The sequence below is a fragment of the Anser cygnoides genome, chromosome 1 (genome assembly GCF_040182565.1).
Source record: "Anser cygnoides isolate HZ-2024a breed goose chromosome 1, Taihu_goose_T2T_genome, whole genome shotgun sequence".
Classification (NCBI taxonomy): Eukaryota; Metazoa; Chordata; class Aves; order Anseriformes; family Anatidae; genus Anser; species Anser cygnoides.
In genome coordinates this window covers 117,013,343-117,039,742 of record NC_089873.1, presented here as the reverse complement: position 1 = coordinate 117,039,742, position 26,400 = coordinate 117,013,343, and the positions used below count along the sequence as shown (strand labels likewise).

Below are 26,400 nucleotides of genomic sequence, written 5' to 3'. Positions count from 1 at the left end.
ATTAATTAATTGTAAAAAGAAAAGGCAAGCAGCAGTGTTAGCTATTTGTATTAACTACTTTTGTTACCAGGTTAGGCAGCAGGATCAATATAACCAAACAATTACATGTTTATGGCATAATCAAAATACAAAAGCAAACAGACAGCATAAAGTTTTTAGGAAGAGGTCAAAGAGAAAGTGAATTCAAAATACATTGGTTTAGATATTATCAAGTCACACGCACTATCTTCAGTGCAGTGATAAAAAAAACCCACAAAAACTGGCTGACTTTCTTTTTGAAAGAAGAGGTGTTATAGGCTGCCAAGCAGCACTGAAAGAAAAGCAAACAGGAAAAGCACTGATATGCACCACCTGCCGTTTATCCCACACTCAGAAACATTTCTGACGAGGGGAGAGAAATATTATGGCATTGTGGAATCCATTTTAACATATTTACAATACAAATATGCAATCACCAAGATCACCACCTCAGGAAAAAAGCACAGCCAAAAAGAGCCAACCACTAACATAAAAAAAAACCAAAAAACCATGCAAAACTCCTGACTTATAGATTTCCATGCTGTGTACAGTGTACTTTCAGTGTGCAGTAACTTCTCGCCTTCTCAGTCTTGCTGGTTAATATTTAACAGAGCACCCTAGGCAGTGTGCACCAGTGGCAGCTTTGTGCTTCCTAGGCCCTGCTCTGCCAGGGTCCTGGCCAAAGCTGCAGTGTTATTCTGGCCCTATCCCCAGATCTGAAGTGCAGGGGACTGTTTTTTCCTTGCCAGGAAAAGAGTAGTCTCTGGTGACTGTTACAAAAATGTTCCATTTCCTAGAAAACAATTAGGAGAAGACAGGGCACATAGTTCATCACCCCACAAAAAGAATTATGCATCCGTGGCAAGCCCTTAACTAGCTAACTTTTCATCATACTAGCCTTAATTTACTACTCTTCCCCTAAACTTCTGCTGGGAAATATCCTTAAATCAAGAAAGGAATGATGCTTTTTGTACCAGTGATGTGCATACTATGTTAATACATCCAAGGTGAAAAAACCATAGCTTAGAAAGAGTGACAATAACAGGAAATTTTCATAACCCTGATACATTTTTAAGTGAGTTGTTTTTTGGAAACAGCATGTATTAAACCATCAGCACAAGGACTCCTCTTCAAAATATGTTGATTGTTTTTTAAAGTAGGAAAGAAAAGCAAACATATTTATGTTAGAAACCCAGCAGTTCTGCATTCCTAACAATATAATAGAGAGGCATTTAAATAGACCTTGGTCTGCTTATTAAGTTGGAGGTGATATGATCAATTTAAAATATTTTATATGGAAATATGAATTCCATATTTTGTATGTAATTATATTTATGCATGTGTAAGTTTTTTATCATTAATTTCACTTAATTTGTAAGAACTATTAAAACTTTAGAATGATCATATTCCACTTATTTCCAACTAAGAGAACCAGCACAAGATAAAATTAAGATGTCTAATGAAAACAGGGCATGAAAATTATAGAACACAAATAGCAACAAGCAACAGCAAGAAACAAATGAAACACACGCATATACATATCCAGAAAAACAAAACAACTTTGGAGCAAAAATTCCACCAACACAGTCTTATTAAAATGATTCAGTGACAGCAAAACATTATTCCTAATATGAACAGGAAACATATACATGAGGAAAAATAACTGGTAAGGCTGAAGTGAGCAAAATATGGGTTTGGGGTTCTATGACCATGGGACCTTGTTTGAGGATCAGTGTCTGCTTGGGAGGGACAGGATACACTCTAGTGGAGAAAAGACATTTTTGCTAGTAGGATGGCTAGCCTTGTTAGGACGGCTTTAAGCTAAGAAGGTGGGAGAGGGTAACCAGTAGCCCCATGAAGGAGTAAGTGATGCACAGGGCTGCTGAACAACGGGCATGGAGTGATATAATCGGGAGGGATCACAAAATCGATGATAGGGGGCTTGAGAGGGGTCACCTCCAGCACTTGCAGGCTAACAAGTAAATGCCTACAAGGCAGCATTATGGAGAAACCCCAAAATACTTTCTAGGAACTAAACATGCTGCAGTGCCCCTTGTAAGTGCCTATACATCAATGCACGCAGTATGGGCAATAAACAAAACGAGTAAGGGAGGTGCATGTGTCTGCAGGGCAATGAATATATGGCATCACTGAGACATGGTGGGATGGCTCCCATGACTGGAGTGTAATGGAAGGATACAGGCTCTTTAGGAAGGACAGGCAGGGGAGATGAGGAGGGGGCATCAGTCGCCCTCCATGCCAATGAGCAGCTGGAGTGCATGGAGCTCTGCCTGGGGATGGGAGAGGAGCTGACAGAGGGCTTGGGGGTCAGGATTAAAGGGAGGGCAGGGACAGGGGACATTATAGTGGGGGTCTACTACAGGGCACCTGACCAGGAAGAACAAGTGGATGAGGCCCTCTACAGACAGATAGGAGCAGTCTCACATTCATAAGCCCTGGTCTTCATGGGGGACTTCAACCATCCCGATATCTGTTGGGGGTACAAAGATAAAAAGGAAGCATGGGACGAGATGTTTTCGGAAGCTTCCATGGGAAGCCAACCACCATAATGAATTATGTGCTTAGATACCTCCACAGGGCTCATTCCAAAATCTTCCCTTTTCTTTGTTTGACCAGAACTGTTTTTAAATGCTTTGATTTGATTTTACTGCATAACAGGAAGCCTGTAGTTGTTTAAAGACTGTCGTCTCCTTGAATCAATGCACAACCTTCAGTGTTTAGATACAACTGAAACTAGTCAAGGGGCTGAGCAAACTGCAGCAGCTATATTTTCAGTGGATTGTTCACTTAATGATCATAGATTGGTCCCTAGTTTACTGAAAATACTATTCACAACTCTGAAGTCCTCTGAAGCAATTTTAGCATGTATACATTATATTTCACATGGCTTGTTCATTTCTTTTCAAAGTTACTATACAGACTTTATTCTAAGAGGAGACTGAAATATACATCTGCCTGCAAGGACAAAAATGATCAATTAGGTGCTTTTCTTAAATAAACCTGTGTTTTATATGGACAGAAACAATCTATTGCAAATACCTCTCTGCAGTCCAGTTCCAGATTCTGTCCTCCAACCTCCAGCTTGAGAATTTCAACCTGATAATACCACTCCTCTTTGATAGGTGTGTACCATATATCACCCCTGTAGAGACTTGGTTCAATGCCACCTAGAACCTGAGGGAAAAGAGAAAAGAATTCACATGTTTTAAAATCTTGGATGTTTAGTTCTGGGGCAAGTACAGGTAAAAATGGGAACATTTCATTGTGATAGCACATCAAAATCTTAATTTAGCACAATTTCTGTGGATTTTGCTAACAAATTCTTTACCAATCATAGAACAGTTTGAAACAACTAGAAATTAAGAAGATGTTGCTTCAGTAAACCACTGTTCCAATGCTGGGCCAAATTTCCAGCATCTTCTACAAACTCACACAGATTTTCTCATGAAAGCTCTAGTGTTTCAAATCAAAACCATATCTTTGGTGGTTTGAGTTAGGCAATGTATGAAACCAGGACAGAATTGAAAACCTGCACATCATAAATTCACTTTATCAGGTCAAAACAGCCTTAATGCTGCTTATCAACATTCCATTTTTCATATGCACAGGCAAAATGAAATGTGACCATCATGTTGTGGCTATCACAATTAGCTTCTATCAGGACTTTCATTGAAGCTCTCTGGGAGCATACCAGACCATCAAACTTTGAACTGAACTAACATAAGAAAGTTCTCTCTTGGGCTTCATCTATCTCAAATGTATTAACATTTACAACAGTATGTGAATTTACAGCAAAATAACTATTAGTGATTAATTCCTTTGCTGATATGTTTATTTCAGCATAAGTCATGAAGAGTTATTCCAAATAATGATCTCACATAAATAATAGCCAATTCCTGGAACCACTAAAATGGGTGGAAAGACTTCCCTGATTAATAACAAGAGAAAGATCTTGTCCTCAGTTTTTTCCTTTCCTGTGTTGTCTACAAAAAAAGACAAAGAGCCTTGATTCCTCTCCCCCTTTTCACATCACATGAAAAAGTACTATGCATTTTGATAAATTTGAACAAGCTTAGTAGCTGGGCAAGGGAAACACAATAGGTAAGGAGGTGCACCATGAAATTTATTTTTTCTTTATTGAAACAAAACTCCAAATGCCGAAGTTTACTCAAACTTGAGAGAGAAAAAAAGAATGGGGAATGAAAACAGACACTTTAAATTTTGCCTAAATGCTTAACTTTGCCTTAAAAAAATGTAAAACATTTCATATATTTAACTACTAAATTTGGAAGAAATAAGATAGTCATAGAAAAGAGGGAGAGAGTTTAACAAAGATACATCTTCCCTCTCAGATTGACAGATACCCACAAGACTACCTCCGTTGGTACCACTTCCAGAAACAGGCAGTCCAGCACCACACATCTGCAAGGAGAAAATGTTGGGGATTTTTGCCTGCCTCACAAGGGAATCAAAGAACGTCTCCACAGAACTTGAAGGCTTGAAGGTGAAGAGAAAAACAAAAAAATTAAAAAAATTGCAGAAGTATTCATTATAAAGTTTCCTTGCAGAAATGAGCAAGTCATTCAAATAAGACTACTTTTAGCAAGTAAATTGAATTTCTGACAACCAAATGATGAAAATCCTATATAATAAGTCATTAGAAAAACAACACCTGTCATTTCTCTTCTGTTATTCTTTAAGGCATTTTTACTCTTGACCATTGTCATAGAAATCCCTAAAGCATGAGAGTATTTTTGAACTGCAGTTTTCAAATTCAAATACTAGTTTTAGTTTTCAGGCAGAAACTCTCAACGGTACTTTCTGCTTGGAAGACGCTTTGGATTATCAGAAGAGTCAAATATGACATGCCCTTCCCACCTCCCATGCTTGGTTTTTAAACACAGTTTAATTCTAATGAACCTTGAATCCAATGCTCTTATTTCCTCTTCTTTATTTTAAAGAACTTTCTGTCTAAGTTCAACTGGTTACTGGCTAACAGGTTATTTCCTACACTGTATACCATGCCTACCTTTGCATTTATTGGAGTATTGCAATTTCACTGTAATTCAGATTTCTGTGTGGGTACATCTGATGAGAGGCTGGGCCACTGGTTAGTTTGCAAGGTGCCAAGTGCTCTTACTACACAGAGCATAGAGCAGCCTCAGAAGCTAACATTTAAGTATTTGGAAGAAGGGAAAAATAAATACCCTGAATGCACTATTTGCCCAAAGCAGAGTCTGAGAAGCAGTTTCTCCCTGTCTGTCTGTTGACAGCGCATGACAGCAACTAAGGCAGAAGTCAATACAATGATCACACAGCTCTTGAATAAAGCTTTTTAATTCCAGAGTTGGCAGACAGTATTGAATCATTTGTTCTAAATGGATACATCTCGTTTTGTGAATTTCTCAGACAGTTCTGTGTAGGTTGGAAGCTATGACTATGTAGCATTACAATCACGTTTTCAGTTTTAGATTATAAGCTTACAAATTTTAGTCTATAATTTTTAGGTTCTAATTTAAATTTCTACCTGAATTTCTTACGTCCATAAGAACAGGATGTGTTTGGTTTTATGTTCATAAAAACAAGGTAGCTAATATTTGTTCTGAAATTACTCACATATGCCCTCCGTCTCAAACTTTACTTGATGAATGGAGAATGTCTTAGAACAAGCTGCCAAGAGCTTTGCCAAGAAAGTTCATCAGTCCATTGACAAGTCTTGAAGGACATAATTAGAGCCCTAATAAATGCTTTCCACACACATACCAGAAGCCTTATAACCTTTACTCCCATCCTTTGGTACTACAAGCTCTGTAAAAGCTTATTCATTCCAGATGAGCTAAAATTGAAGCCTTTATCACCAGAAAAGACTAAATCCTCATATGGGACTGCGGTACCATCACAACCCAATTTGTTCTCTCTGGAATTTAACAAATGCAAAAGATCCTTAGGAATGAGTGGTTGGAAGGGAGGAACTTTGTGCTGACAGATCACCTACCCTCTTTACTTTAATATTTAGATTTCTATTTATCATCATTGCGAAAGATAAAAGCAGGAGAAAGGATAATTTACCTTGGCTAAGGTGTCATAGGCAAGACCAAGAATCCCATGCCATTGAACCCCTGGTAAGAAGAAATTCTCCGATTCAAGAATGGTTGCAATATTGATGGTGTAGCTGCCATCAATTCCTTTAGGGATAGTAATGACATCTGTACCCAGCACTCCAGTCCAGCTTCCTTGACTGTACTTAACTGTGACATCGATCCCTTGAGATTTGTATGTACTTGACCTTTAAAAGGATAAGATATACTTATGCATGAGCTGTTTATTTACAATGCAAGACAACAAAATACCATCCAATATTATTTTTTCCCAGAGAGGAAAAATAGTGAAGTCTGCAAAGTTGATCGCATATCCTTACAGAACAGGGTCATATTGTAAAAGCAGTACCATGTGATAATAATAATAATAAAAAACCTTGAGCTCCTGTTTTTATCCTGAAGCCATCAATGACTCAGTTTTTCACAATGTGTTTTTTTGTTTTTGTTTTTAATCTAAGATATTATGCCATCCAGTGCAATGTGTCCCTGACTCAGACTGGTCCATCACAATAGGAGCAATACTCTTTAACTAGGGATGGAACATATTAAGTGGTGCTAGGAAATGAAAGGCTTCTCAATTCAAACCCAATATTGAAATGCCAAGCTAACTGAATAGCTGTAGACTACTACCTCATTAATAGTATTAAAATTCCATTTTGGGTAAAATAGAATATTACGGTGAGCAACAGCAGCAAGACACAGGTTGTCTAAATCTGCAGTCTGGCCTGCCTATAAGGAAGTAAGTGGATTTGGATATAACTACCAAATGATTCACTAACTTATAGGAGGAAAGGAAGGAGTTCCTTCTAGACAAAGATAGTAAAAGCAAAGGAGCAAAGAAAAAGAATCCTGTTTAGAAGGCTTAACAAAAGCATTATAGAAAACACCATGAGATTTTTCATTTTAAAATTCTATAGTATAAACACAGCCATCACCTTCCATCTGCATCACTACCATAGAGTCACAGAAGTCCTAGATCCCTTACAATCTATTTTGGTCCCATTCTTTGGCATGCAGTTTCTCCTAGAGAGACAAATGACCATGCTTGCTTCATCTGAACAGACTTTTAGCTTGACAGACTTTTTAAAAGTAAATTTTAAAAAAGTACATGTGTGTAACACAATAGAAAGTGCAGGTGATTTATCAAGTGCAGACAGCTTTATCCACCCAGCTTTAATCTAGCAGCTGCTCTGACAGAAGCAGCCGTGAAGCTGTGAAGTCTGTGGCCGGAGTGCAGGAGATGGGAGCTTGCTGACAAGAGCCGACTCAGAGCCAGCTCTTCCACAGATAGCTTCACAGCCACCCCTACCTGAGCTAGCCAGAAGAAAGCTGGTTTGATTTTGCCTACTATGGGGAACACTCTTCAGATGGCTACATGGACGACTCCTGACCTGTTTGAGCACACATCTCATCTTGTGGAGCGATTTGACCATATGGACCATGCAAGTGATTCTCTTCCTATCTAAGGGAGAGGGGAGAAGGAATAAGAGGCCAGGCTCTAAACCCAACTAGTTCTTGATACTCCCAATGCCTAGCCCTTCAAGGGTCTTCAGGACCCAGTGGCTTGTAACATCCAAGTTAGCAGAAATAAATCAGGCAATAGGCCATGCTGATTACACATCAAAATGCACAAATGTGCCTGAGATTCCGGTACTTACTGCCTGTATCTGGTCACTGTTACTGCTGTTTTAACTTTATATGTAATTTTGCATTTCTGCGACATTTAGACAAAGGGACATCTCTGCTCAGTCATGGTCTTCAGAGCACCACTGTGATACCAGAAGTACATTTTATAAATCAAAAAAAGAGTCCAAACAACTAGTGACATAAAAGAAACCAAAGGAATAGAAAAAGGAAGGGAAAATACAGGGCTGTTCATGTAGAAAAGTGTATGGCTGTGCAACTGAAGAGGAATCATCTAAAACTGGAGAGAAAGGTGAGTACCAGGAGAACATCTGCAAATACAGACTGTACATATGACCAGCAACAGTAGGAGCACATAAGTCTTCTTCCCTCAGGTAGGAGGCAAGAAGAATCCCTCATGATTGCACTCTGGAACAGGATACAGAAAGACTGGGATCATGTATTGCTGGTGAACGTTTCTGTGGAAAGGCAGGACAAGTCACTTCCTCTGTGCCTCCCTACCTGTAGAAATGGGTATGAGGATGCTCATCTCACTTGTAAAGCACACAAATGTCATATTGGAGAGGAGGCCTTATTATGTACTTCAAGGAGCAAAATCCCTACTGTCCTAGGGAGGGATCTCATGCAGTCCTTGTGGCAGTAATTATATTCTGTTCTGCAAAAACATTTCCTGCTCCATCTTATTGACTGTAATCAGCCCATGTTTTTCCATCTCACTGCTCCAAAAGAAGGGAACATCTTTAGAGGTCAAAACGAGAGAGTTGTTTTAATTTACAGGCAGAGTGTTTTGAGACAAACACACGACATAAGAAATTCCAAACAAACCATTTTGGCTATGATACAAATATAAAAAATTCAACTCTTCCAGTAGGACAGAGTGTACCTTTGCCAGAGGAAAGGAAAAAGGTCTATTAGATGATAGTGCTGTGGTACCACCACTTCCTTCTCCCTCTCCTTAGCAGTTATCGTCTTCTTTCCAAAGCAGCAAACAGAAAAATGGTTCTCAGACCTTGAATAGCTCTCCAGCCTTATCTGAGAAAACTAGCAAGGAGTTGATTTCCTCGTGCAGAGTTGCTCGTCATTTCCAGCTTATATCACTGGATGAAACATAGCCAAAATATTATTTCTCATGTCATTCTATATTTGAAGGATGCTCAACAAGGCAACAGCAAAACCACTAGGCAGAAAGCCCTGCTTAACACTGACCTCACCAGACATGCAACTCCTTCTTCATTCCATGCTCTCCCATTGCCAGTCTGCAATAAACCAGGACTTCAGGTTTTCTTGTTTACCCATTCACTTTTTCCTAAGCACCCATCAACACCTCTACAGACAGCAATGGAAAAGAATGGATGGAAAGAAGCAAAGGACCGAAAAATCTGAACAGAAATTTTGATCCCCTCTCTAGCGATACATGGCACAAAACAAGTGATTTAGGGCCAATGACTTTAAGGCAAAGCAAGTGAAAACCCAACAACCAACCTAGTTGTCTAAAGAATATTTAACAACCTAAATTACTGTTTTTTAACCAACAAGTCCCATCTAATTTGTAGGGGTTCTGGAACAAGTTTATAATTTACCCCAAACCATAAAACTTACAGCGTACACAACCAAACGTACAGGATCATGCTACAAAGCAGAAGCTTTGTTTTGTTAAATGGTATGTACTTTATTGTATTATCTCAATTTATTGCTCATGATTTTCTTACCCCCCCTACCTCATCAAATGATCATCTCTCGAGTAGTTTGCTCTTGAAACTTCATACCGTGAGGCAGCAATACTCACACTGAAATAAGACTGGATACTATTACTAGATACTACTGCTGAATACTGACAGCCTGAGTATGTCACTCTTTCACATACCACGCCAACACTGATTTAGTTTCAAGTGTGAAAATCCCTTTATAAATTTAAGTAGCTCTTCTATCATAAGAAGCATATTCAACAAAACCTACTTATTATTTTGAACAGCATGAGAAATAAATACTGTGACTGCTTTTTCCAGTTTAGGAGGACAAATCAGGCTGTTGCCCAAAAACTTACATAACTTGGTGACTTATAAAACATGATCATCACAGCAGACTCAGAACTTTTCACAGCAGAATTTTGTAAGAGCCACTCAAAAACCAGTCATGAAAGAGTTCATGAGAATAGCTCTATTTATTTTGTACATAAAACACCAGATAATTGAATAATGCAATTATATAATATCAAAATGTGACACATAACATGATTTAACAAATTAGTTCCAAAACTGCTCAAGGAGGGTTGTCCTGAAAAACACACATGCCATGTTCTTAGAGACTCTAAAACAAAGACAACAACATTTCTACATACCCTCCAAATTTCAGCCCCAAAATAATCACACATTTAACTTTATATTTTGATAATTTGAATAAAATTAAACTAAGATCTTGGCAATCAGGAAATTCAAACCCATCACTGTGTTTCTCCAACACAATATTAATATTCTAATAAGCACACATCTAACTCAGTCCCAGTAGTTTTATTAACTTAACAAATTACTAACCCTTCACTCCCCTTGTCTTCAATTTGCAGTTTATGACTTTGATATGGAAGCACTTCTTAATGATAAAGGGAAAAGCTGCAGGAATAATTACCAGATGAGAGGTGACGTCTTTATTTAATTTTAAAGTGACCGAGATATCATGGAACAAAAGTGCACATAGACTATTTGTTTCACTTACACACAGGTAAAGGTCACTCCTAGGTCATTTTTCAGATCTGGCTGATGTGATAGCAAGGCCCCCACCTACCATCTGTGCAAAATTGTGACTACAGGGAAAAGACTGTCATAAGGCCAGTCTCAAGAAGAGAAAGCAGCAGGGCCCAAGGCACTATGGGCCCATTGGCTTCACCTCAGCTCAGGAAGAGCCACAGAAACCACCTCCTGCAATCCATTCCTAAGCACATGAAGGGCAAAAAAGTACAAAGGGACACTCAGCAAGCAATTTCACAGACATATCATGGCACTCTCAGGCACTGCATTAAGGAACATAGCTGGCATTCCACACCTGGAATACTGTGGCTAGCTGTAGGAACCCAGTTCAACTGGGACAGAGAGAAACAGAAGAGGGACTGGCAGAGGGCTACCAAATAGGCCAGGGACCTCAAACACAGGAGCTGTGAGGAGAGGTTGCAGGGACCTGGGCCTGTTTTGTAAATGAGGCTAAAAGGAGAATTCATAGCAGCTTACACTGACTTGAAAGACAGCTACTAAAATGACACAGACAACCTTCATTTTCAAACAATCATGCAAGGGATATCACCCTTTGAGTAACATTTTTTGAGGTTCAGTTTGGATATTAGGTAGTAATTTCCTCCCCTGGAGAGCGTGGCCCACCACTGAAACACACTGCCCAGAGTTCATGGATTCTCCACCCTCAGAGGCTTACAAGACTTGGCTGGACTCAGCCATGGCTGATCCAATCTAATGACAGCCCAGCACCAGTACTAGGTGACCTACAGAATTTTCTTCCAAACAGCATTTAAATGTCTCACTGATTTCAATAGGGCCAAGATGCCCCCCAGATGATATTTATGCTTAAACTATTTGAAATGAAAAAAGCATGATGTAGCCAGGTTCAAGCATGCTAATACCTGCACTTTATTCTGAACATATTCCCGTTCTCCATCAATCCAAACCAAACCAGGAACTGCTATTGCAATTGCTCTCTTCTATTATTACTTGAGTTTGAATCATTTGATAAAGCACCCTTAACTCTGCAGGGACTAATTTTCAAGGTTTCATTATTAATTTTGTACCAAAGTTCTGAAAACACAATGTACACAGAGAACACTGATAAGAGGCTGTAACCTTCAAGTGATTTCACAGCCTTTCTCAACACAGAGTGCCTGTTGCTGTTACTTTTTGTAACAGTGTGTGGTTCTTATGAGAGGCCTTGCCCTTCCAAAGTAACATCACTGAAGAGAAAAGTGCGAAGGAAATACTTGTGCTTTTAATTCTTGACTTATAAGTTTCCTTATAATTGTAGCCACTACCTATGGAAGGGGACAGCTGGCAAGCAAAATTCTGCACTAGTGCAGAAATAGCTCTCAGGTGCAAATTCTGGACTTTTCAGACCAATGTGAAGTATCTCCATTAACAGCTGAATATGTGACAGGAGGTAAGGCTATTGTACTAGTCAGCATGGAAATACTGACTTTGCCTCCATTACCAGTGCATCTTATTGGAAGAAAACAATACCCCATGTTAAAATACAAGAAGAGGTGATGTTCTCCTGCCTCCCTGTCCTCTAAGCAACTTGAACCATATTCTTCAGCTAAAGATAGACACTGTTTTGTAGAAATTTACCTAAATAATTTAAACTAGAGACGGGCAGAAGGGAAGGAAGAAAGGAGGAAAAGTGATTCAGACAAAGCTGTGCTTGGCTGTGACTAATGTCAGCTCTTGCTAAACAGCAAATTTTGTGCATAACGGGCACCAAAATCTCCAAGTTGTATCTTATAAACAACCCAGTTCAGCAGAGGGTCTGTCCCAACCACTGACTGACTGAGGTCCTTGCCCAAACTAAATAACAAATTAGTTTTTGACTAATCAAGTTTTGTGTTGGATGAAATGTTAAGTAGCAGATACAATTACCATTTTTTTGTTTGTTTGGTTGGTTGTTTTGTTTTGTTTTGTTTTAAGAAAAGGAAAATTTCTAATTCCTATTTCTAATTCCCATTTCTAATTCCTTCCAAGACTATTCGGATAAGAAATTGGCTGAAGTTGGTGTGATTTTAGAAATGATTTTTACCCTGTGATCTTCTTCTTTTTTCCCCAGCTCTAATCAGTATTGGGCTCAGATCTCAGTCTTGCTGTTATCAGTGAGACCGTTTGTAGTGTCAGTCTGGCCTCTGCATCAGGAAGAGCCAACCTTCTGGTTCAGGCAGCAAACACCCCACTGTCATGGGATGTCAGAGAAGCCCCATGAACTGCCTGATCATCCTCTATGGCATGGAGGAGTCAGAATCTCAAAGACATCCTATCCCACCGAGGCGTGCAGAACAGGTACTTACAGCTCTGTATTGAAGTAGGAGGTGACATCAGGATCAGGCACACCTGCTACAGCAAAATTACTGCTTCCAGTGTCAACCAGAATATTTAACTGCCGAAACAGAAGAAAGGAGAGGTGTTTTTCATATTCAACTAAACAAACAAAAAAAATCATTAAAGTTTTTTTGTCTAAGCTACCTTTAGTTTAAAAATGAAGATGACAGTTGTCCTGAAAAATAAATGCAAAATGTCACTTTTGGGAAAGACATGCTGCTGTGGCCCCTCTAGCCCCAGCTGATTATAATGAAATGCTTTAAAATAGCCATGGTCACGGAAGGGGAATATCCGCCAAACCCATATTTATTCAGCAGATGAATTCGTGACCATCTCAAATTCCTTTTTGGCCCAGTCCTTGTGTATCAGCAACCTGCCTTGTCAGGGACACATGCTGGTTTTTGCCCTCTTTAAAGCACTGCTTGCCTTAGGGCTGATGAGGTTTCTAGGTAGAGGGCTGAGTGCCAGTCCGAGCAGAAAGAAGCAGAAACACGAAGCAGAAACATGAAGCTTAGAAAGCACTGGGAGAAGGTGCAACTCCTTCTGAGCGGTGGCAACCTACCACAGTCTTCACTGCCTGGGAACAGGAAGATGGCAGACTTATAGACACAGTGAAAAGCACTGATTGGAAGGCAGCCTAAGAGGGGGACCACTTGTTCAATTAATTGGGAGGATGACTGAGGCCAAAATTGCCTAACAAAACCACACAGAAAAAAATGGGTCCTTCCCTTTCCCCATTTGGCTCAGGTGACCAGTCAGGTTCACCACAGTTGTATGAACGCTTGTGCTAGCACAAAGCAGGTCACAGCATGGGAATGAGCTGAGATGCAGGATCACCTCTTTCAGCGACGTTGAAACTACAGCTTGGGAGTGTCATTAAATGATAATTTAAGTCAGTCACTACCAAAAGTGGTGGTCACGCTTTTTTCCTGCTCTTGGCTGGATGTTTCCCATGGCTTCTTGGCACAAGTACTAGTACCCATGTGGCTGTACTGCAAATCAGATCAGGTTCCTTACCTACAGTTGCAAAAAACATAGTAATCTGTCTTATCAGACAGCTACTTGAAAAGAGATGGGAGGAGCAGATACTAGAAAAGGGTGATTGTCCTTTTCAATTTGCTGGATTGTAAGAGAGAAAGATGGGGGAAATGAGCTTAAGTTGACAAAGGAAATGGAGAAACAGAATCGAGTTCAGAAAGGAGTGTAAAGACAAAGGAGGATAAAGCACTTGGAGAAGATACGCTGAATTCTTTTTAATAGATATAGACTGAGCACAAGCAAAAAAAAAAGTGTGAGCTGATGTTTAAAAACATTTTTGGTTTGCTCATGGAGGGGGAGGAAGAAGGTTGCCCCTATTTTACCTAGTAAATATAATATGGGACTGAGGACCTCTAAAAAAACAACAAAAAAACAAACAAAAAAAGCCACAAAAGCAACTAGTAATCTGTGGGACTCTCTTTTGAACTGCACGAACTCTGTCATTGGTATTCCCAATCCTAATCATGAAAAAATTTTAAGACTAAACATAAACAAAACCACAACTTCAGTCAAGTTATTTACTTGCCTCAATGCATCTCAGATTTTAGATTAAGTGAAAACAATACATTAAAATTTATTTTGCAAACAGACAAGCTAGACAGACTTTTAAAAAGAAAAGGACATATCCAAGTTCACCTGGCTCTAGGAGCTGAGGCTTTAAAAGAAAGTAAGAACCTCTGAGACATGACTTGCAATAAAATCCAAAGTTTGCTTCCTACTTTGTTTCACCGAGATTAAAATCTAACATTCTGTCAAACACCTAACAAAGTAAGAACTGTTCTTTTTTTTTTTCTTTTTTTTTCTTTTTTCCCTCTCTTTTTTTCCCTCTCTTGGAAAGAAATCGTATTAAAAATAAATAACAAAGAGCAGCTACAATGTGTGCATCTATCAGGACCAACAAAAGTTGCCTCCAAGGAGTGCTGCAGGGCTTAAATTAATTAGCATTTCCAAGGCAGTCTGTGATGTTTGAGTAATGGGCACTATACATCAACTGGATAAATAGATGTAGGTGTTACCCTAACTTCAGTAGTATGTATGATACTGTACATGGAGGAGGACTGGGGAAATAAAATAATAATAATAATAATAAAAAAAAGCCCAACCACTAACTATGACATATATAAAAGATATTTTACCCCCACACCTTGAATAAAATGTTACTATCACAGAATTCAGAAATCGCTGAAGAAAAGGGCAAGTTTACTGCCCACAGGATGGAGCAAATCAACATTTCCAAAAGAAAACTGGTATCTCCCCCCTCCAAAAAAAGGGGAAAACACAAAGGCAGCTAACCACGCAGGTCCCAGCCCACTCGGCCGCGGCCACGCTCACACGACAGATCGCTATTGAGGCTGACATTCCCGATCTGCATGTTTGCGCATAATGAGATGCAGGCGGCCAGGGTAGACACAGATTTATTGTGGCCCTCACAATAGCGCCAGTGATCAGCAGATCATTTTGGGGTGGGTATAACTGACTGGGCGCTCTTTCTCTGCCTGTCGCCCTTTGGGTCTGAATTTTCTTTAGTGCCTCCACGTCTCATTAAGATCCACTTTCATGTTGTCACTGCCGGAGCCTACTTTATTCTGTGCCAATTCTCTGCCAGTTTAACTGGGCTGCTGGGCAGCTTCCAGACCAGCTCTGGTAAGTCACGGGGCGGCAGCTGGAGGCCTCGTGGTTCAGGGCTGCCTGCCCTGCCCCGTCTCCAGAGGTCAGCCCTGCCCAGTCCCCAGGAGATGGAGGTGAACGCGCAACACGCTCGTTCCCCAGCCGCCGCACTTCACCACCCGCTCAACGCCACCTCAACGCGTTGAGCTGGAGAGGGGTCATACTTCTCTGTACCTTCACCTTTCTGTAGCAGGAAGTTACTGATGTTGAGGGAGAGCCAGCAGTGGTGGTAGCATCCTCTTCAACAGCCTCCTGGCAAAGCACCAGAGACCATGAACCATTGCTCTCCTCACTGGCAAAGCAGGTCCACTGGATTTATGACAGCCACCTCCAAAGAATCGTGTCCTGTCACTTAGAGCTGATTATTTAGCGATCGACGTGTTTTGTCAGAAAAGTCAGGTTTGGCAAAAGCCAAGATCAGAGAGGCACATCTGAATGAGACCATGAAGGAGAAATTGCCCAAAGGCTGCTGACTGATCATGTGCTAGTCGAAAGACTCCTTTCCTTTCACACTGTGAGGCCCAAAAGGAAAGCCTACATGTTTGTTTTTTTGTTTGTTTTTTTTTTTTTGGTCATTTCCAAGTTCAATTTCAGATCTATACAGCAGATATAAAAGCCCTTTCCCCCCCCCAAAGGTCACTTTTACCACAGCTGTAGCATGTGAAACCTGCATCTCATACCATACTGGGAGATTATTTTGCTGGATGCATTTCCTGAACAGAAATAGTATGGTTATTAATGAGAGGTTAAAAAAGATTCCTGGGTATAGAGTGACCATGATGGTAACAACCACCTCAGCCATGACAAAGTTACAGAGGAAATCTGGCACCCTATCTGTATGCCATTAAGTTGTGCTCAAATCAAAAGCTGTTTACTGAAAGTTGTGAACATTGAAATGCGTTGACAGAGAAGCAGAAGTCTCCTTGGGCCATGCATCTTATATGTTGTTTTCTACTCCAACTGGTGGAGACACTGAAAAAATAAAACAGTTGTAATGATTCATTTCATCTGGTAGTCAAATACATTGTCAATACTTCAAGGATCCCTCAAGCTTTCCAGTATTTGATTTAGCATCAGCATCAAATAGCACTTACTGTATACTCTCCTGCTTCAATAATTTAACTTACTACTATGTCTTTAATTTTTTTATTCTTTCCACTGCTGAATATTGTTGTATTTTGATATCAGTAAAATTTTTCTATTGATCTATGATCTTTTTTTCACTCAACAAAGCTTCTTCTGTCTGTGGTTCAGGTACCTGCCCTCTCTCTTACCACAAGTGATGTCAATGCAACGTCATCAACACTAGGCGTTATCTATCCCTACTTTAACTGCATCAGTGAGCAGTAATGTGCAGTTTGCAAAATGCACCATGTATTCAGAAAGTGACTTCCTTGTCCTCTAGCAGGGACAAACCTTACCTCTGTTCTGACCTACACCGTACTCAGACTCGGCGAAGTTTCTCTTTCCTGTTTTAGTCTGAGGTCAGAAGTTTTTTGTAATGTTCATAAAAACATACAAAACCAATCCCACAGGCTGCAAGTGCATAATGTGTTTCTTTGAAGCAGCTCCCTGTGTGGCTTAGCACACACAGACTTTGCCAGGTGTGGAATCCCGGGGCTTGCATGCAGCCCTGTTGCGCTGTTGTTTTGATGTAATTCCCTGGGTAACCCACACTGAGACAGTGATAATCTTCATCCCCATTAAAAGAGGGGCCTGTGGAAAAATCCACTATAGTTTTTCAAGTTAATGGGCCTGATTCTTTTAGGTCAAGCAATGAAGATTCATCACTGAACAAAAGGAACCAGACTGCAAAAATGCATTTGGATCTTCATCCCTGCTTCAGCTGATGCATGGGGGAATAAAGAACAGAATAAGACCTGCAGAGTTAGACCCGTAAATAATGAATCTCATTCAGTTGTATGTTTACTCTGGGGCTCAGTCAAAATCTTGATGTTAGGCAACTGATAGCTTCCACCAGGTAAGCCGGCAGGTCAAATGAAGCTGGATGCGTAAGTGATCACAATGAAAACTACAAATGAACGTGCCTTCCCTGGGATTTTAACTTGACCCAATGCCCTCCCTTTCTATCCCCCTCTCTCCCTTCCCCAGTAAAGTGCGACTGTTCTACGCTAGTAACATTCATATGCCGTTCAAAATCTTGTCCTGCTGTGCTTTCTTGATTTCTCCCACACACACGCTTAAAATAGGGCTTATAGTCCTACTCTGCTTGATGGAGTATGCAACACAGTGAACCATCACAAAGTAAAAATGTGTTTTTTTTTTTTCCACATTTAGAGACTATAAATAGGAAGCATCCCATTACTGGCTCATGAGCTGCTACCACATATCATGATGTACTGGCTTAGCACAAGTCCACTCCATCTAAAAACCTCATAACTTGCAACATTTCTTAACTCCCTTTATTATTTTGTCCCATACATATTAGACCCTACAGGAAATAATTTGCTAGATGGTGCTTTCAAAAAAAGTGCAAAGAAGTGCTACGTTTCTTGTTAGGGATTAGCAGCTAGAAATCATTTGGGTAACAGCTCTTCTTTTTTAAGCCGGTTAATAGATAGGAAAATTAGTTGCCAATTTAAAAATTGCCTCATTTAACACAACGATTCCTAATTACATTATCAGCCCATCTGGCAAGAATTGCTTACAACCATCATGCAAAACAGAAAACACTCTAGCAACTATATGCAGTGTTTGCCCACAGTTATTATGTGTTATTATTGGCACAGACTGTCAGTCAGATTATTTCAGCAATTTGTTTCTACAAATTAATAATGTTATAATATAAAGCACCTTTTTAAGCAGAGTTACTGTACACTACTTTCAGTATTATCTAGAATTAGCATTTACAGTCTACTTTCTAGTAAACTAATTCAGAAGACCAACGTTTAATGCAGATTCTTCATCTCTTCTTTTTAAGATATGGAAATAAAATCTAATTAAAACATGAGTTAGGGGAACCTTTGGAAGCATGTCTAGATGTAGGGGCCTGCAAAGCTGCACGTAGACTGAAAAATCCTCAATGATGAAAACACTTCTGCTTGTAGAATGATGTATATTTTGCTGCACAGGCAAGACTGAAACAAAAAAGGGGTAAGTTTGCCCTGCTGCTGAACACTGGAGCAGGGACAGGATTCTCTGATTTTAGCAGTCTCAAGAGCAGTCCCTGGACTGGAGCAGCCCAGTCCTTGTTACTCTGCAGCACTTCACAGGATCACAGGATGTGTGAGGTGGGAAAGGACCCCTGGAGGCCACCTACCCCAATCCCTGCCCAAGCAGGGCCACCCAGAGCAGGCTGCCCAGGGCCGTGCCCAGGCGGCTTTTGGAGATCCCCAAGGAGGAGACCCCACAGCTCTCTGGGCAGCCTGTGCCAGGGCTCCTCCCCCACACAGCACAGAAGGGCTGCCTGGGGCTCAGAGGGAGCCTCCTGGGCTCCACTTTGTGCCCACTGCCTCTGGTCCTGGTGCTGGGCACCACTGAAACCATCCTCTTTGCACCCTCCCTTCAGGTATTTATGGACATTGATGAGATCCCCCTGAGCCTTATCTTCTCCAGGCTGAACAGCCCCAGCTCTTTCATCCTCTCCTCACAGGAGAGGTGCTCCTGCCCCTTCATCATCTTGGCGACCCTCCGTTGGACTCTCTCCAGCCTGTCTCTCTCTCTGCTACTGGGGGGCCCAGGACTGGACCCAGTACTACAGGTGTGGTCTCACCAGTGCTGAGCAGAGGAATCCAGAAAACAACTCTGCTGTCTGACTGACAGCCCGGCCACTGGTGTTGTTGGAAAAACACCGTACCCAGAGCCAAGCAACTCCCTGCAGCTTGGACCATAACACACTTCACCTTTGAGGAGGAGGAGGAAGCGGGAAGCCCACATTACACTGGATCCGGGAGGAGAATTTCCATGTGGTGCCTTGAGAGGGGTAGGGGGTGTCACTTCACAGGAGACAACAGACAAATTCTTTGATACCACCCCCCCAGAAATCCTCCTGTTTTCATAAGAAAGGTTTAACTATTCAGATGAGATATGAGAGGCAGTACAAATAAAAAAATGGAACAAAGATTAATGATTTTCTAATGCAGTTTGCTAAGCAGGTGGTGCCCGCGTTTCACTGCAACGTCATGCTTAGGACACAGGGGAAGGTGATCTATTGCAGCTCGAAATCTTGGCCAAACCAGAAAGTCAAGCAAGTTACTAAAGATTATTCCTTCTCTGGCAATTGCAGGATGTTTGTCAGAGAAAGCGTGGTATATAAAGTTATACTACGTTATGTAGTAAACTGAAGAACAAATTGTAAATGGAGGCTCTTCAGGGGTGCACTAGATTTATACCTATTTATACCCTATTTATACTACCCTTACCTTCAGTCTCCTCCACCAAGCCCCTGAAACACTCATCTGTCACTGGGCACTGTCACACCCGCATTGGGCTAACAGAAGACAGAGAGTCTTCTTCTGCCCTCAGTCTTTTCATGGTCTGAACTGAACTGCTGGACTGGGAAAAACACCATTATTTTTTTCTCTCTGAAAAGCAATAATCTCTTTCTTTGTCAGAAGATGAAACGTACTATCAGGATTAGCCAATCTTTCCCTGCTTAAGAGCACTGTGTGTTTCTGTAGATGAGATTTGTATTAAAAACACAAATGCTAAAGATGACTGATTGCTCTGAAGTATAAACTTGCTAAACTAAATTGTGAGTTGAAATATGAGCGTCTGACTCTGGGACTGATGAATAGTCATTTTGAAGAGAAATATTACAGGAAGTGCTTTATATATATTATCATTTTGACAATAAGGGAAGGCTATTATGGTTTAAAGACCAAAAAAAAAAAAAAAAGTCACCCAATCAATCCTAGTAAAAAAGCAAAATATCTATTCTTCATTTCTGCACTCTCCTTTTCACCAGTTCCTTCACTTTCCTAAACATTAACATTCTAGCTGCACATGCTGTCTCATGTGGTATCTTATTTTTCAAGCTGAAATTTATTTGCTGTGTCTAGATTTATCATACAACACATCCATCCTATTCATGCTATATGAACATGCTTCGCTGTTGAACATGAGCTATTACTTGTTTATCTTAGAGCTGTGTGAATCGTAGCTATTTTGTCTTACTGCCTTTTCAGAAAAGATTAACCTTATTTTTCTCGTTTTTTTTTTTTTTTTTTTTTTCCTGGATATAAGTCCCCCTCCCATATCACTGACTTGGACACCCAATAGCTGACAAAGAATTTAAGTGTGTGAAGCAACCCCCTCACTCACCTTAAACATTTATGCCCCAACTGAAGGCATGCCCTGTTCTAGACATTGTGTTTTAAGGAAAATCTGGACTTGTTAGAGAAAGTTCATTAATAACAATCATCTAGCAGTCTACAAAAATCTGTAAATAGACATTGGTAAGCTCAGACTAGTTTGCAAGATTGTGGAAAACTGTGATAATCTTTTGACAGACGTATGGTTACACATAAGCTCATTGTCTCTTCACCAGCCTTTCCCATTTTAGCCAGCAATGCATGAACTTTTAAAGTGAAGTAAGAGACAGCTAGCTCTTACTAACAGCAGTAAGACACCAATGTGCTCACAAATTTCAGTGAGGAAAAAGTATATTTTTTCTATATTTATAGTAAGCATGTTTGTGAATTCAAAGATTACTATGTGCTTACGTAAATGGAAGATTAAAAAAAAACCCACAAACACACCCTGATATTTAAGAATGAAAGCAGAAAACATCAGGCATTTACACATAAGTATACACAAAACCCTGATTAAACCAAAAGCAAGTTTCCACCTGTTAGTAGATGGAAATCCATCAATTTTCCACTAATTACAGTACAGCACTGAGAGACAAGGGAGACAGGCTGAACACCACTGGGACCAACTCTCCCATCTAACTGCAAGGCTCGCAAGGAATCTCAGTGCTCACTCAGATGGACTACGTCTAATCTCTGTGCAACATCTGAATTAGAAAGCATCTCATCCAGAGCTCACTCCTCCTTCCCCAGTGACCAAAGTGGTCAAGGAGTTGGAGAGACAGCTATTAATTTATAAATCCAACAGCTAAAAAAACAAGCAAGCAAGAAAGCAAACAAACAAACAAAAAAACAACACACATTAAAACAACACACATTAGGAGAAATGCCTGCGGCCTCTCTCTACCACCAGCCTGACTCTTGGAGATACGCTTGTGAATGCCATGACAGATTTCACAGTCACCCTCTCAGCCTGAACCCTGTTCTTGCTTTGAAACCACCAAACACAGCCAAGGTAGAGGAGACCTCCTGGGCAAGATTTTGAGCTCCTTGGAGCGATGGCCACCCAAATAACTAGTTCATGGAGCTGTGTGTGCTGTAGGTGGACTTGGGGAAAAGGGCAGTTTATAGCTCCCCGGTAAATAGCAGAGTGATGGAGATGGGGGAAGGAGCGCACAGCTGTGTTTCACAATACAGGAACACCCGCCAGCCATAAAGGGTTTCACTGTCCCCAGCCAGCTCCTCCTCAGTAATCCTCTACGCACTTGTACCCACGTGCTTAACCACACTTCATTCCTTAAGTAAAAGAAAACACTGTCAAATTGTTTCAGTTGACCCGAAGCTAAACTTTCTCTGTAAAACTTACAACCATCTTACTGGAAAAAAAAAATAAAATAAAATAAACAACACATCCACCTCAAGTGTCTTAGGTTAAGTGTCTGCTATGTCTGTTCTGTTTACCAGTATTTCTTAGGGCATAATTCTTCTAAAAATACAGTACTATGCCAAACAATTTCAGAAGGTATTCTTTTTCTTAAAAAAAAACAAACAAACAAAAAACAGGAGAAAGGGACTCATCATACCAATATAATACCTTTCAAAATATGATATCCAAGCAGGGCTTTGTGCTTTGTGTTTTTTTTTTTAAAGGAAATTAAATCAGTAAGCCTACATTAATGTATTATATGCAGTGAATTATTATAGTTAGAAGCTGCATACAGTTTAGAATTTCAATTTTCTGAGGCTTTTGCTCTCCAAAATTAGCTTCCAATTTATTTTGTCAGTTCACCCTTTTCTTTACCTCTATTGTTCATTAGAATCAGAGAAACTGCTGTGTGAAAAACACCTTGCATTTTTAGTCCTTTTTTTCTACCTAGCTTCAGAAGTCCTACCCTGTGTTAAAAAAAAATAAAAAAATAAAAAAACACCCCTCCAGCTGCAGTGTCTGTAAGATTGAAAGAGTTCTGTGCATTTACACAGAACCACACTACACCAAATAAACTGAAGAAGGCTTGACCCCACTAATTTTATGACCTTCCTCATGCTGTACAAGCTTCTACACCGTGAGTCACTACCCTTGTTTACTGTGCCAGTTGGAAATGATATAACTAATCAAAGGCCACATTTCAAGCTTCAACAAAGCTTATGAAATCCCTTCTTAACACTACAGTGAGTGAGAGGTTAGGAGGTATCTCTATCCTCACAAGTGCTGCTGTATTTTTTTTAAATCTCCCTTTTGTCAAATACACCATGGTACCCTTACATTTCAGCGGTGGGCAGTGCTGGCAGAAGCCTCTCAGGAGAGCCTCAGTCTCGGTCCTGTACTCCCTCATCCATTTAAAGGTCTCCCTCACACCAAAGATCTGAATTTCAATCTCAAATTTAAATAAAGCCCTGCCTTTCATAGCGCACCAGCGATGTGAAACTAAGCGCCAAAGCTGCTCCCACAATATTTAAGGAGTTTTTGAAGGCAAAGATGAACTTTGAAAAAGGCTACATTTTGGAGACAGGTAAGGAGAAAAAGACATTTGCAGGATAGCAGTGAAAAAAAATCAGTGTTTTAAGAATGCTGCATGCTTGGCCTGATCTCAAATGCCAGGCCCTTTTCCCTCTCCTCCCCCTGTCAGCTCACTCCAGCAGCTACACGACTGTGTTCAGGTTTTTTCCTCCCTGTCAAGATGTTAGTTGTGGAGACGGGTGTTTGTTAGTGAAGGTTTTTCAAAGCCTGGAGAGCTACAAGAAGGAAAGGTGAAGGAAGGACAATCCTGACACATCACGCTGAGCTGCTCTCCCCAGGCAGGCTGTCCTCATCCAGGTGCCGTACCCACACTGTAGGGCTGCTGCTCATTGTAACATCCTTCCAGTTGCACGTAATGACTGGTTTCAGGAAGATCTCGCTTGTATTTTTCAGTGCTCTTCTTAAAACAAGACATTGAATGTTTATACGGTATTTTCCATCCATACTCTCAAAACATCGTAACGAAACCAAAGTAGATAAGCATAATTTTTATTGGATTTTCTCCATCTATACACCCCAATGGTGAAACAAACCTTCCTAAAACATGAAAATCAATGGAAATGACTACATAAGAATGCCCACCTCACTGCTGAAGTGGAGTTTGTGGCTGCGAGAGCAGCCTCTCCCTCCTGGAGGCCAGAAAACCACAGACTAGCCCACGGTCACACATTGGCATTCCTGGATTAGCCAGGATTGTTGGACACAGGGAGGTAAATACATCAGCACCTTCCTTGGAAAACCAACTATGCAGCTCCTCATATTTCAAGTCATGACCTCTGCTATAAAAATGCCACAACTTGTTCTTCAGGACAGGAGTTGCAGCACTGTTATATTTTGATTAACATAGGATAGCTTCTATAGTATTTTACATGGCAGTATAGGGGTGTTTCCACCTAGGGAGCAGAAGAGACTGGTCCCTGCATTTATACATCTTCAGCCTCCCTTGAACTATCTCATCCCCATGTGCCAGAGCAGCTCCAACCTCCATTCCTCCCCTTCTGCCCCAAAACAGCCACCATCACATACTTTTGCACACCTACTGGGTAGCTGCCATGTGGATAGTAAGGGACACGACTGGATCAGCTGCTGCAGGAAGGAGGAGAAAGGGAGGGAAGAGATCAGAAAAAAGACCAGGTCCAGCTATGTCAAGCACGATTGTAATTTGGCTATTCAGATTGCATTCACTGCTAGAAAAGCTGTGCCACATCTCTGGGGAAAGGTGTTGGGTCAAACAGCTGCCCGCTGCTCCGTGCTGTCTTGAGCAGCCATGGGAATGTACAGGCAGCCCCAGGTCTCCGAGCACAAACAAGGTGATGCAACTCGTGTGTTTTAACTTCCCTTGTAATTAATACAGGGAATGCAACAGACAGAAGGCTTCTGCTCCCCATTCCACCTGACCTATTTAGGGTATTACCAAAGAGTAGAATTTGATTGCCATCATTGGCATTTCTTGGAATCATACATTGGAATTCAAAGGCACACAGAGAAAGCAGCTTTCAGATCCATAACACCAGGAATAGCTATTTGATTGGGAAACAAACAAACAAACAAGCTGCTATGCTGTGTCACAATAGTGTGTTTGATTTATTAAAAATAGGTACAATCTTTTTTTATTCACATTTATCCTAACATTTTTACTTAAAAATTGGCAGGGCAATTTAAAAGGCAGATTTGATTTTCACGTGAAATAAGATATGATTTCTTATTGCAAAAACAAAACAAAACACCATGCTACTCCCCATGCTCTTGGACTCATTTATTTTTCTCTCTCTTTCTCAAACATGCACACTTTACTCTCTTTACCCTGGCTAATACTGTGGAGGCAGCAGCTCTGGGAAATGAACTAGCTTCGCCTGTGGCTCATACATCATTACAACTGTTAACTAAGTTCCACTATAAAAATCTTTATTACACAGGAGAACACAGAAGCGTGCAGGAACACAGCTTTATTTTCAGATAACAGGTTGAGTTTGTAGGGCAGGAAGTTAAAAGACTTTTTTATTCTCTTGGGTTTACAGAGGCTGCTTCATGTAGAGGAGAGGTTCCTGCTACTCTTTCCTCCAAATATCAGTCTGTATGTAGAAGTAAACTACCCTCTGCTTCAGCCAGGATCTAAAAAACACTGTCTGATGATGGTTTCTCAGGATCTACAGCAGCCCAAGGTTCTTACACTTCACATACTACCTGGAAGGGCTTTCCTAAAGTCTTGCAGCATGCAGTCACACTGCTGCCCATGCTGAAGCTCAGGCCAGTGGAGTTCTAAAAGTCTGGCTATTGGCAATGGCAAATGCTGCAGGGCACACCCACCATTAAGAAAGTTTCCAAACCTTAATAAAAATGTGCAGATAATATCACTGGTATTTGGGCACTTGCCGAGACAACTCTAAACCAAACAATAAGGAGAAAGCCAGCGAAACTTAACTTTAGCTGGAACATGTAACATGCGCCAGCATTCATGACTACAGCTGCTGAGAACTTTTAAGATTTTTTTTCATACATTATTTATCTCACCAGTCCAAATGCAAAAATCTGGCATATCGGATTGTGTGAAATGATAGTGCTATTCCCTGAAGGACTTTGCATCCGCGAAGAAATGAGAAGATTATTCTGTGACAGATAAACTGAAGCAGTGTGACTGCATCAGATGTTTTCTTGCTACAGCATGTCTCAGACTTCTTGAAAGTGTGACCACCTTTGGACTCCTCTGTCTCTTATTTGCAACCTGAGAGTCACAGAGAAGAAAAACGAATGAAATAATAAATAAAAATCTCTTTATTCACAGGAAAATATCATTGATGAATCAGTTTCTGACAGGCCTCACTTCCCTCTCACCTGTGGCAGACGCCTACCAGCCAGCACAGTGGAGGAAAGCACAGGGTTTTCCGTATCATGTTTAGGCAGCATGATAACACTTCCCTGAAGCCCTTCCAAACCGGTACAGCATGCTCTGTCTTGAAAAGACGTTTCAACTATCAATTTCTTATGCTGCAAACACTGACAGTCAAAGTTTCTGTATTAGTTGGTTGATTACAGTGGAATTTTTGAAGTTA

At 40.6% G+C, this 26,400-nt stretch overlaps 1 protein-coding gene across 2 annotated transcripts in view; it reads right to left on the bottom strand.

Annotated features, from left to right (window-relative positions):
• BACE2 (beta-secretase 2) overlaps positions 1 to 26,400 on the bottom strand; it is a 52,540-nt gene that overhangs the window by 18,151 nt on the left and 7,989 nt on the right. The window contains exons 2-5 of one of the 2 annotated variants that reach the window (XM_048071458.2): positions 12,826 to 12,914; positions 6,109 to 6,325; positions 4,408 to 4,536; positions 3,079 to 3,213 (exon numbers count right to left, since the gene is read on the bottom strand). In XM_048071458.2, coding sequence (XP_047927415.2) covers positions 3,079 to 3,213; positions 4,408 to 4,536; positions 6,109 to 6,325; positions 12,826 to 12,914 — 570 coding nt within the window. The remainder of the gene's footprint in view (positions 1 to 3,078; positions 3,214 to 4,407; positions 4,537 to 6,108; positions 6,326 to 12,825; positions 12,915 to 26,400) is intronic. The other variant, XM_048071459.2, reaches the window with a different exon arrangement.